Source organism: Hyaena hyaena, unplaced genomic scaffold, assembly GCF_003009895.1.
Source record: "Hyaena hyaena isolate Hyena2069 unplaced genomic scaffold, ASM300989v1 scaffold_316, whole genome shotgun sequence".
In the NCBI taxonomy this organism is placed as follows: domain Eukaryota; kingdom Metazoa; phylum Chordata; class Mammalia; order Carnivora; family Hyaenidae; genus Hyaena; species Hyaena hyaena.
The window spans coordinates 42,324-54,155 of NW_024080946.1; the positions used below are offsets into that span (position 1 = coordinate 42,324).

An 11,832-nucleotide genomic window follows, 5' to 3' on the forward strand; every position below is an offset into this window, starting at 1 on the left:
CAGCCGGTGCTCCAGCTCCTCCGTGTGCCTGGAGGGGTCCCCCAGAGCACTGGCGAGGAGGCAGCACCCTACAGGTCTGCATCGTCCAGGGAGTTTCCCATTATGATGGAATGTTCTAGAGCTCTGCTGTCCAGAGCAGTGGCCAGCAGCCACACGTGGCCCCTGAGCAATTGACGTGAGACTTGTGCAACCAAAAATCGGGACTTTATGTTTCATTTAATTCTATTTAATTAAACGACCACACGTGACTAGTGGGTTCTGGTGCCCTAGCTGGTGGCTGTCCTGGAGGTGGCATTTTGGATGAAGAGAGATCAGCCGCCTGTGGGGCTGCGTCTCCTGGGTCCCCTCCTGGTCTCACTTCCAGGGTCCATCTGGGTAGGAGCAGGGGTGAGCTGGCCTGGGAGTGTGCACCCCTGGGGCGAGCGTGCGAGTGTGTGTGAGCCTGCACAGGAGTGTGCACCCCTGGGCGAGCGTGCGGACGTGTGTGAGCTTGCACAGGAGTGTGCGCCCCTGGGGCGAGCGTGCGAGTGTGTGTGAGCCTGCACAGGAGTGTGCACCCCTGGGCGAGCGTGCGGACGTGTGTGAGCCTGCACAGGAGTGTGCACCCCTGGGCGAGCGTGCGAGTGTGTGTGAGCCTGCACAGGAGTGTGCACCCCTGGGCGAGCGTGCGAGTGTGTGTGAGCCTGCACAGGAGTGTGCACCCCTGGGGCGAGCGTGCGAGTGTGTGTGAGCTTGCACAGGAGTGTGCGCCCCTGGGGCGAGCGTGCGGGCGTGTGTGAGCCTGATGTGGGCAGCCCTCAGGCCCAGGAGGACCGTGTGTGCGCGGCAGGCACCCGAGGGTGAGGGAGCACTTCTGGTCCATGTGTCTGTCACCCACTTGTGCCCGTGTGGAGGGCCTGTCCTCCTGGAGTGGGTGCCGAGTGCCGGGGTGCACCCCCCTTGCGCACCGAGAGTCCTGGCTTCCTGCGGGCCTCGGTTTTCCCATCTGCGTGGAGGGTCAGAGCCAGGGGGGGCCCTGCCCTGTGCTTCCCGGAAGGGGAGCGGAGGTCCTGTGTGACCGCCCGCCTGCCGCCCGCAGCCTGCCCCTGCGCTTCTGGGTGAATGTGATCAAGAACCCGCAGTTTGTGTTCGACATCCACAAGAGCAGCATCACGGACGCCTGCCTGTCGGTGGTGGCGCAGACCTTCATGGACTCCTGCTCCACGTCTGAGCACAAGCTGGGCAAGGACTCGCCCTCCAACAAGCTGCTCTATGCCAAGGACATCCCCAACTACAAGAGCTGGGTGGAGAGGTGAGGCGGGTGCCGGGGGCGCAGGCCGCGGGGCGAGGGGCCGGGGCCCAGCTCACGGCCCGCCCCGCCACCCCCCTGCAGGTACTACGCTGACATCGCCAAGATGCCCGCCATCAGCGACCAGGACATGAGCGCCTACCTGGCGGAGCAGTCGCGGCTGCACCTGAGCCAGTTCAACAGCATGAGCGCCTTGCACGAGATCTACTCCTACATCACCAAGTACAAGGACGAGGTGAGCGTGGGCACTCGCCCTCGCCGGAGCCCCCAGCCCAGAGGGCGGGGGTCCCTCCGGCCACCCCTGCCCTTTCCACGCCGCACCCTGACTGGCCGCCTCGCTCGCTGGGGCAGGGAAGGAGTCCTCCCCTGGGTCCCTGCCAGGCCTCAGGGCCGGGCGGGGCCGCCGTAGGTCAGGGGTCTCAGGGGTCGTGTGGTCGGTGTGGCGTGGGCGAGCGTGGGGCAGTCTCTCTAACGTGGAGACCGTGGGTCAGTGAGTGACCATTCCCCCAGGGGCCATGCGGGGTTATCAGCTGGGGTGGCTGCGTCCGGGGCCGGGCACCCGGCCTTCCCTCAACGTTGACTACCTTCCTTGCTGACTCGGATGCGGCCTCTGTGCGGAGCTGGGGCCCCTGAGCCACCGGACGCGGGAGGACGGACTTCCAGGCTGGGTTGGCGGGTGCACCCTGGGCTCTGCGGAGGCAGGACGGGCAGGGCCGACGCCGGGGCCCCGAGGCCAGAGCGGGCCCCGCTGCGGGACCGCAGAGGCCGTGAGGCCACATCAGAGCCAGCCTGGAGGCGGGGTGGGGAGGGCCCTGGCGGGGTTCAGCACCGGGTACGCAGGCCCCAGGGAGCTTGGGCTGTTCCCCGAGTGGGAAGGGCCATCGGGGTTTAGAGCCATGCCTGGATGGCCAGGCGCCCAGGGTTGGGGGGGGGGGCACGGGGCCCACCCGCCTTGGGGGCTGGGTCTTGCCCGCCTGACAGGCTTGGGCCTGATTTCAGACCTGTGGCCCAGCGACAGGAGGTGGGGCAGGCTGCAGGGGGCACGGGTCTGAGGGTCGAGGGGCCCGGCCATTCAAGTTTGTGGGGCGGACCTGAGAGCAGGCTGTCAGGCAGGCCCAGGGTGTGGGGTCGGCAGGCAGCAGGGAGGACCTTCGCCTGTGAGTGCAGGAGGCGGCCCCAGAGGTGAGCCCGGAGGGGACGGGTGGGCCTGGGACGAGAGGCAGGCACCGGCCGAGGCTGAGGAGTGCCTGCACCGCCTGCGGCCCTCGAGGGGGGAAGCTCCTTTCTGAGGAGCTCTCTGTAACGGGGTGCAGACACGGGCGAGGTTGAAGGGAGATGGGTGCAGGGAGGTGGCCGCGAGGCTGTGCTGCTGGCTGCCGGCCCCGCCCGACCCGGGAATGCAGGCAAGCAGAGGGCCTGGCGAGAGCTCGGTGCTGCTTCTCCCGGCCGAGCTGGGCTGCAGAGCAGGCTGTGTGGGGGTGGTCTGTGCCCCCAGAGGCCAGGCCCTGCTGTGACGCTCGCATGAGGAGGCCACACCAAGAGGCTGTGATTAAGCCCTGTTGAGGTTTTGGGGGATCGAGAGTAGGAATAGTGACTTGGGAGCCTCATGCTCCACATCAGGATTCTGGGGCTCTAGGCTCAACCCAGGCCACTAGTGGGTGACCTGGCCCATGCTCCGGAGTCCCCGCTGGTGACACCCTCACTGTCCCCGCGCCCCCCAGCAGGGGCCCCTCCCAAGGCCCCCTGATGCCCCGCCCAGGCCCGCTGACGCCCCGCCCCTCTGAGCAGGCGCCCCGCCCGGGCCCCCTGACGCCCCGCCCACCTCTGCAGATCCTGACGGCGCTGGAGAAGGACGAACAGGCGCGGCGGCAGCGGCTCCGGAGCAAGCTGGAGCAGGTGGTGGACACGATGGCCCTGAGCAGCTGAGACACCAGGCTGTCACCACCCAGCGGGAGTTGGGCGAGAGGGCCCTCGGGGGCGGCCTCTGTCCGGCAGCCAGAGCTGGGAGCAGAGGCAGCTCTGAGGCGGCTTCGCCCCCGGTGCAGGGGCCCGAGCCTCCAGCAGAGGCCGGCGAGTCAGCGTCCTGCGGGCCGCCCCCGCCCCTTCCCGCCTGGCGGGGGTCCCCGTCCCGCTCGCTGGGGGTGACCGGGCCTTAGCCCTCCTGTGCCCCGGAGCTGCCCACCACAGGGCTGGGGGAGCCCGGGCGTGACCCCTGGCCTTGGGGAGAGTCGGGTGACTGCCAAGGACCTGGGGGTAAGGCTGGTGCCCCCAGGAAGGGGTAGCCGGCCTGGTCTGTGTCCTCAAGGCTGTGCTGCCAAGGTCAGAGAGCCAGGACGAGGGGCCAGGCGGGCGTCCGCCGTTCCCGGCCGCCTGCGCAGAGCCAGCCCTGGGGGAGGCCGAGCCGCCGGGGCCCCCTAAGGAGAGCTCAGGTCGGGCCGCCCGTCGCCGCCCGCCCACCGCGTCCACGTCTGGTCCTCCACGCTCGCTGCTGCACCACCGCCACCATCGTCCGATTCACCGCGTGCTGTCCGCGGCCGCGGCCGAGGCCGGAGCGCCACGTCCCCCTGGCCCACGGAGGCCCAGGGAGGCCCCGGCTCCCTCCTATGGAGGGGCTGCAGAATGGCTCGCTCGAAGCCCCCAGGTGGCCTCACAAGGACTCGGTGACTCCTCTCCTGTGTCCTCAGGGCTGTGCCTCTGGGAGCCTCTGGGGCCTGGGGCTCCGGGCCGTGAGCGCACGTTCCCATTATTTATTCCCCCACCGCGCCGCTCCCGCACCCACCCCGGGCGGGCTGTGCTCTCCGGCTGTGCAGGTCTTGGGAGCAGCCCCCTGACCACCCCCTCCCCCACCGTGTCCCCCGCTCTCCACGTCCACCTTCAGCGGCTTCCGGCCTGGCATCCCTGCAGCGCCGGCCCCTCGCAAGCGGTGGGACACCTGGCTGTTTGTAGGGGGGACGAAGACGCAAGCCGTGCTGCAGCCGCGTGGGCAGCCAGGGCTGTGGGGGCCCCGGGGGGAGGGTGCAGCGACCGCAGGGCCTGGGGCCGGCTCTGCCCACCCTGCCCTCGGTGAGCAAGAAAGAACACGTTTTTAATTAAAAAAAAAAAAAAAACCACCCTGTACATATATATATATATCTATATATATGTGGCTCTGGCCTCAGTCTCCAGCCCCAGTGGGGTCCTGTATAGCTACGTGGAGGGAGGGAAACCTTACGGTGTAGGATAAGGAAACTAAGGCAGTGGGAAAGCAATATCAAGTGGTCGTGGAGAAAGTCGCCAGGGTTTTCCCGAGTGGAGCCCCCTCCCCCCAGGCCTCTGCCCCTCGACCTGCGGGTCACCCTGTTTTCGTTTTGATGTAAGAAGGAGAGAACTTGTCACAGGCCCCTCGAGAGCGTCCAGGGCGCCGGGCCGTGGACTCCTGCATGCCCGTGCTAGCGTTTAGTCTGACTTGATCTTTTTAAAACTGCAAGTGTTGAATACTAGAGGTTGTTAGACCCTTTTTTTTATGTTTTTTAATTAATTGGTCACTTGTGAAAGCCAGCAAGTGGCCCGGCCCCTTTTCAAGTTCACTTTTTTCGACGGTACTAAAGATGCCCGCGGACTTTAAGGGACAGCTAACTGTGGCCGGCCCCGCGCCCTGGGGGCTGCCCGTCTTGGGGTCCCCCCCCCCTAAGCAGCGTGAGCCACACCTTGGAGATCAGGTGAGGGGCCGCCGCCTCTCATGGGGGGGGTGCTGCGTGAAATAATCCCGGCGTTCCTGGTCCAGGAAGCCGCTGGGAGGGCGCCGACGGGGGTCCCATGGGCCCCGGGCAGGGCTCGGGCCTCCTGCTGCTGCGGGAGCCCCTGCGGAGGTCAGGCTGGCCCCTGCCCCCGGCGCCGCCCTGGGGGGCTTGTCCCCGGGCAGCCGAGGAGGACGGCCCAGCTAGAGACCGCTTTCCTTGGCCTGGCTTCTCATCCTGGGGAGCACCCCTGCCTCCCCTGCGGTGTGGCCTGGCCGTGCCTCCGCTCCCCCCGAAAGTCTTCCCAGGGTGCCGGCTTCTACTTGAAGCCCCCGTTCTTCCAGTTCTGTGAGGGTCAGGTTGGGGCTCCTCAGCCCCTGTGCCCCCCACGCTTCAGAGTCCAGCTCCAGCCCCTCCCCCACCTCCCTAGTCCCTGCAGAGCTGAGCCCCTGTGCCTGCCTCTGGGAGGCTCTAGGTTCCAGGGCGGCGCCCTCCTGGTGCCCTGGTCACCTGGACAGTGGGTGGGCAGGGCCGGGGGGTGGAGGGAGGCGCAAGCACTTTAAGTCCCTGTTTACACGCGAGCCCGGAGCCAATCCCAACCCGCCCTCAGGTGCGGCAGGCCCCCAGCCTGCCTTCCCACCGGGCTTTCCTGCCCCGTGCTCTCCCTGCCACGACCCCCAACTCCATAGCCCCCCATCGGCAGCTGTGCACGTGCTCCCACGGGGCCTCGACCCCAAGCGCGGGTGCGGTGACCTCCTCTGCGGCGACCCGAAGGCCCCCCTGCAGCCCCAGGCCTTGGGCGATCTGGGCCCCAGTGCGGGGTGCAGGGGCTCCCAGCCTGTCCCAGACGCTACTGCCATTGCCGGCCCTGCTACAGGCCACTCCCCCCCCACCCCCCCAGCCCTGCTTGCTTGCACCATCTCAGGAGCGCCCAGGACGGCTCACGCCTCGCTCTGGGAGCCTGGTCCTTCCAAATACCTCGAGCTTGCCCTGACCCAGGGCCCGAGGGGCTGGGGCCGGGGGCTGTGGACGAGGGACCCGAACATCCCCCTGCCCTCCCTGGTCTGGCCTTGCTGAGAGCACCCCACCCCTGGTCCCCCCAGTTCTGGATCTGATGGCTCACGTCGTTGGTGCTACCCAAGCTAGAATAGATATATTTAGAGAGAGAGAAAGATATTTTTAAGACGAAGCCCACAATTAGCTGTCCTTTAACGCCACAGAGCCCCCACCCAAAGGAAGAGCGATCACTCGGCTGGCCAGAGGCGCCCCCTCGGCCACTGCCCTCCCGCACGAGCAGTGTGGCCGTCGGGGCGCTCGGCCCGCGGACTGTGTAAATATACGGCTATTTCCTATTTTACTGATCTTCAGATTTAGTACTTGTAAATACACACACACATTAAGGAGAGATTAAACATTTTTGCTAAACCCTGGCTCTGAGTGTTCCTTCCTGGGGGCGGGGGGGAGGTCTGGGACAGGGCCCGCACCCTAGTGGTGTCAGCAAGTCCAGGCGGGACCCTCGCTGCTGAGCTGGGAGCCGACGGCGGGAGCACCCCAGAACTGACTGTGTGCAGATTCTCAGCCGCCGCCGCTTGGCCAGGCCTGGAGGTTTGGGGCTCTGGGACGGGGTCCCCGCGTTTGGCCGTTTGGGGACCTTGGAGGCACTTTGGAACCCTCGGCGGACCCCGAAAACCACCAAGGCCTGAGCCCCTCAGGGGCCAGTTGTCACGGGGGCCACGCACGACTTTACAGGGTCCTCCAGGCGCCACTCACCCAGCCCAGAGCTGGTCCCAGGGGCCTCGTCAAAACACAGAGTCTGCCCCAGAGAGTCCAGAATGGCCTCTGGCCGCCCGGGACAGTGAGGGCCCGGAGCCGTGTTTACCAGACTTCCTCAGCCGGGAGCACTCTGCCGGGAGCCCGACAGTGAGGCACCCCGTGGGAGAGCGGCCTTCACAGCACAGATTCGCGATTCCATCCCAGAAAAACAGCACAGATTCGCGATTCCATCCCAGAAAAACGGTGGCAAAAACTTCTCTAATGAGAAAGGTGCCGGCCTGGCCTCTGCCAGCATGTGGCCCTGGGCAGGGGCCTGGTATCTAGGCCCCGCAGGGTGGGCGTGGGGGGCGACCGTGGTGCGTTTGGGTGAGAGGCAGGCCTGCTTCTGGGTGGGACAGGCATGACCACTCGCCGCTCGGCCACAGCCCAGCAGTGGCCGGTGAGCTGATTTGGAATGTTACGAACCAGGGGCAAGCGTCCCCCACAGCGCTGAGTTGACAGAGCGGGACGGACACCTGGCCACCGCGCGTCAGGAGGGAGTGGCCCAGAGAGCCCGGCAGCGCCCGGCCTGCCTTCCCGCGCGGTGTCCTTTCCGAGGGCGCTGACAGCGGTCCATAAATCATGACCAGTGCCTCCTGCTCCCACGCGGGCCCGTCCTGACAGCCGGGCTGCACGCACGGGGCTCAGCGCCAGGCTCAATTACTAAGGAGAAATCAGTGTAATCACCATGAAATTGCATCGGAAACAAATTTAGCAAATGCGTCCCGTTTGGGGTGTGACGTAGCCCGTTCTCACGGCTCCGGCCCCCCGGCTTTCCGGCACAATCAGCCCTGCCTCAATTACCCTCGTTAGGCCGCCGAGGGCTCCAGCCCCAGAGCCTGGAAGCAGGCGATCGCCTCCGAGTCGCAATCAGCGCTCGGCGTGCCGTGATCACGCGTAATTACACGGTGAGTGCGGGGCAGGCGGGGGGAGGCAGGCGCCTCGTGATTGCCGCACACGTTGGCTCATCGAGGGTATTAAAACCATCGGCTCTTAATACCAGGGCTTGCCGGCTGTGCCCAGCAGGGCCGGTCAGTGGGGCCGTCTGTGGGTGGCAGAGGGGGCCAGCCATTGGCCAGCAGATCGAAGCTGCAGGAGGCCACCGACCACGGGGGAGGCTCTTGCGGTGTCTCCTAGGAGCCTTTGGGCCCATTCCAGACACCCAGCGACATGGTGGGCGGTGCTGCTTCACGGGCATGCGTGGCCTTTCTGAAATGGGCTGGGTGGCGTGTTCCCGCCGTTGGGTTGTCAGCGGAAGTGGATTGTGGCCCGTCTGGCCCGGGCATCTAGGGCTCCCGCGCTGAGGGGCCTGGGGGCAGAGCCTCCAGCCAGCCTGCGGGGAGCACAGGACCGGGCTCAAAGCAGCAGCAGGTGCCGACACGGTCATTTGGGGACCACTGTTCCCGCAGCACAGCCCGCACAGCGACTGACAGGAGCCGGAAGCTCTGGAGCCCCATGTGAGAGAGAAGGACCTGAGGACGAAGAGAGGGGAGACCGGGCATCGCCCCCAGGCGCGGCACTGCCAATGCCAGAGCCGGGATCCAACCCCAGACGGTCTGCCCACTCACTTGGGGTCTTATTATTGAGCTTGAGAAATCCACTTTCTCCCGGGTGAAAACCACCCCAACGAAATAACCCAGCATATTTTTCTTCCGGGTGGCCCTCTCGATTGCAAATAACCTAAACTGGCTTGAGCCCTTAAAGGGAACCGGTTGCCTCATGTAATGGGAAAGTCCAAGGGCTTCAGGCACAGCTGGATCCAGGAGCTCTACGAGGTCCTGAGGAATCTGTCTTTCTTCTTCTCTGTCATCTGTATGGGTTCATTCTCAGGCAGGAGGTGCCAAATGGTGGCCAGCAGCTGGCGGCTTACCAGCTTAGCAGCGCAGCGGCCGCCCGCGGTCCAGGGAAGCACTTCATTCGCCAGCTTTAGGGCACACGTCTCCATTTGAATCAGACATTTTGGGCTGAAGAACGAGGGGCTCCCATGAGCCGGATTCAGGACACACGCCCCGCGGGACGAGGAGTCAGCCCATTGGCTCCTCGGGGTTTTGCAAACTGAATAGAGCCATGCATTCAAGGACCAGGGAGCCCCGTGTGGTTTGTGAGTCGGGCCCGTGTCTGCGCAGGACACGTGAGGGGTGCGTGGGGCGTGATTATCCAGTCCCTGCCCGGGGGCCCGTAAGTGACTACTGACTGCCCAGTTGAAATGCGCCTACAACAGCCGAGTCTGGCCTGCACTGAGCTCCTGCTGCCCACGTGACCTTGGTTGCGGGGCAGATCAGGCTTAGGGTTAAGTCCAGCCCTGATCCCAGGGAGCCCTGCCAGGTGGGGGCGGGGGTGACGGGGAAGCAGTTACACGTCTGTGATTCACCCCCAAGCACACACTGGATGACAGTGCATTCTGACCCCTAACTCAGAAGTATTTTCACAAGACAGCTGGGGCGGGCACACCCAGGGCTGGGGATGGGGGCACCCGGGGATGGGGGACGCCCAGGGCTGGGGATGGGGGCACCCAGGGCTGGGGATGGGGGACGCCCAGGGCTGGGGATGGGGGCACCCAGGGCTGGGGACGGGGCTGGGGGTGGCCGGAGCTCCCTGGATTCCTCTCGCCTCAGGGATGTGCTCTCTCCTCCTCCACCCCTGTGCCCCGCCCCCAGCCCTTCCCCCCAGCTCACCCATAGCCCGCCCACCCACCACTACCTTCCAATCTACCCCAAGGGCACCGTGGGTCTCCAGCCCCTCACCTGCCCCGCCGCCCCTCCGTTCTCCGCAGCCTTCCCATCACCCACCCGCGGGGCCATCGGTGAGGCCGAGGCAGCACCTTGGGAGAGTTAGAGCCGGGGGGGGGGGGGGGGGGGGGGGGGGCGGTGCAGGGAACCCGGAACACCATGCTATGCTGCTGGGCGCGTAGAACGGGGCAGCCACGGAGAGAACATTCTGGAGCATCCTTCCGAAGTTAGACATAAACCGTCAGAGGATCCAGCCCTCGCACTCCTGGGCAGAGACGCGGACGAACCGAAAGCAGGGGCCGGAAGAGATGTTTGCACCCACGCGCGCCGCAGCCTTGCGGCCCACAAAGGAGGTGCCCCCGGGGCCCATCGTCCTGCGGAGTCCAGTCCCGCGAGGTGCCAGGGGTGTTAGTTCACAGAGACAGAGGCGGCGTGGTGGGCGCGGGGGGGGGGGGCGGGAAGCGGTAGTGAGTGTCAGGTCGGGATGATGAAGACGCTCTGGGTGGAGCTGGGGTGGGGACGGCTGCACCGCGGTGTGACGGCTTGATGCCCCTGAACACCGGCCGCTGTGTGGGTGGGAGGGCCACGGAATGTTCTGCAGCTGGAGCACTCTGCTCCTTCTTCTGGGCGGGGCGGCCCGTCTGCACTGTCTTCGGCGGCGCTTGGTGGCCTCAGGCCTCTGGCTGTGGTCCTGACCTCTGTCCTCAACAGACTACCCCCTGGGCCCCCCCACCCGAGTCGCTGGCTGATCTCACCCCCCACCTGCCGGCCCCCGGCTCCTGCCTGCAGGGTGTCTGCTCAGCTGTCGGTGGGCAAGTCGGCCCTCCACCCGGCACAGGCCCGGCACAGGCCGCAGGTGGGACTCAGGAGGTGACGCCCCAAGGCCAGGAGCCTCCCGCCCCAGCCCTGCTTCCTCGCCAGCGGGTGAAGCCTCTTCCCTGCGAGCTCTCAAAACCTCTCTTCCTTGTTCACGAGACTGTTTTATAATAAAGACACTCTGTTCTTGAACAGCCATCGTGTCGTCGCACTAACAAAACAGTGCTCGCACATTCCGATCTCCCCAGTTCTCCCCAAACCGCGTCTTCACAGATGGTGTCTGAAGGAGGGAGGACCCCCCAGGACCCGCCTGGACCCCGTCTGTCCTGAAGCCATTCCTGGTGGGGAAGCAGGGCCTTCGTCCCCGTGATCTTGAAGTGGGGTGGGGGTGGGGCCGGGTGACTCACTCCCTCGCCCCAGGCGCCCCTAACTGTTCTTGACCTTGACGGGTCTGGGTCACGGTCAGGGTCCAGGCCGGCGGGGCCCCTCACTTCCCAGAGCACCGTGTCTCCTCGGGGTGGGCGACCCCCCACCCGGCACGGTCGGCAGCCCAGCCGCAGCCCGCTTCCCCTCCCAACGGGTGGTCGCCCCTCCTCTGCCCTCGGCCTCCTATGAGATTCCCTCTCTGGCCCCGCCCCTTGTCCACACCGGACATCGCTGCGGGGGCGGGGGCTCCCCAGGTTCATCTAATGTCAGGGCTGCCCGGCCTGAAAGTGTCACCGAGCATCTAGGGAACCCCCCCCTTTTGGATGCCCAGCCTTAGCGGCCCCACACAGCGACCCTGAGAGCGTTCTCTCCCTCCTTTCTCTGGCTTCCGCACCACTCGGGGGAAGCCCCCCAGGGCTCTCCTGGGCTCTGAGCCGGCCCACCCCAGGGTGTCTGAGCTCCCAGGGCGCCTGGTCATGCTGACATCGCACAGGCAAGCGAGTGACATTCCTGGCATTCTTTGTATATTCTCGGTGGAAAGAACAGAGGGGAGCGTGGAATTCGGGTTTAGTCCTCAGGAACTAATTACCTAACGACAGTTTTCAAGGCACAAAGTCCTCTTTAAACGATCCGTGTGCAGGAAGGGAAGAGGCCTTCCTGGCCGAGACCCCTGGGGCTCACACGTGGTACCCTGCGGTCGGGGTAGGTCTCTGCCTTCCTCAGCCTCGATTCTTCCTCTGTAGAATGGGGCAACAGCAGCAATGCCTTGCTGAGGCCCGCAGCAGGGTTGTTAGTAAAGCCTGTGTAAGAACGATGGGGAGTGTGTCAGAGGCACGCAGGCACGTTTTCACACCCTGTAGTCCATGCTAATCGTGCTCATGGAGTTGTGCAGTGCACAACGGGCACAACTGCACCAGGCCACCCTGCGTGGGCAAAGGACTTCCGCTGGAGGCCGACAGAAGAAAGATTTCCCTTCCCTAGTGTCGGGAGGTCCCATGAGCTTTGTCGTAGACCCCAGTGCTGCCTTGGGAAGAAGGAGGAAGAG

At 65.6% G+C, this 11,832-nt stretch overlaps 1 protein-coding gene across 1 annotated transcript in view; it reads left to right on the forward strand.

The window, feature by feature from the left end:
* The window catches only part of PLXNA1 (plexin A1), a gene marked incomplete at its 5' end in the record, with an annotated part of 44,895 nt that extends 40,495 nt beyond the window's left edge, over window positions 1–4,400 (forward strand). The window contains 3 exons of the mRNA XM_039248624.1: window positions 1,079–1,291; window positions 1,373–1,523; window positions 3,119–4,400. Of these exons, the coding sequence (XP_039104555.1) occupies window positions 1,079–1,291; window positions 1,373–1,523; window positions 3,119–3,214 (460 nt within the window). The remainder of the gene's footprint in view (window positions 1–1,078; window positions 1,292–1,372; window positions 1,524–3,118) is intronic.
* Between the last annotated feature and the right edge of the window lie 7,432 nt (window positions 4,401–11,832).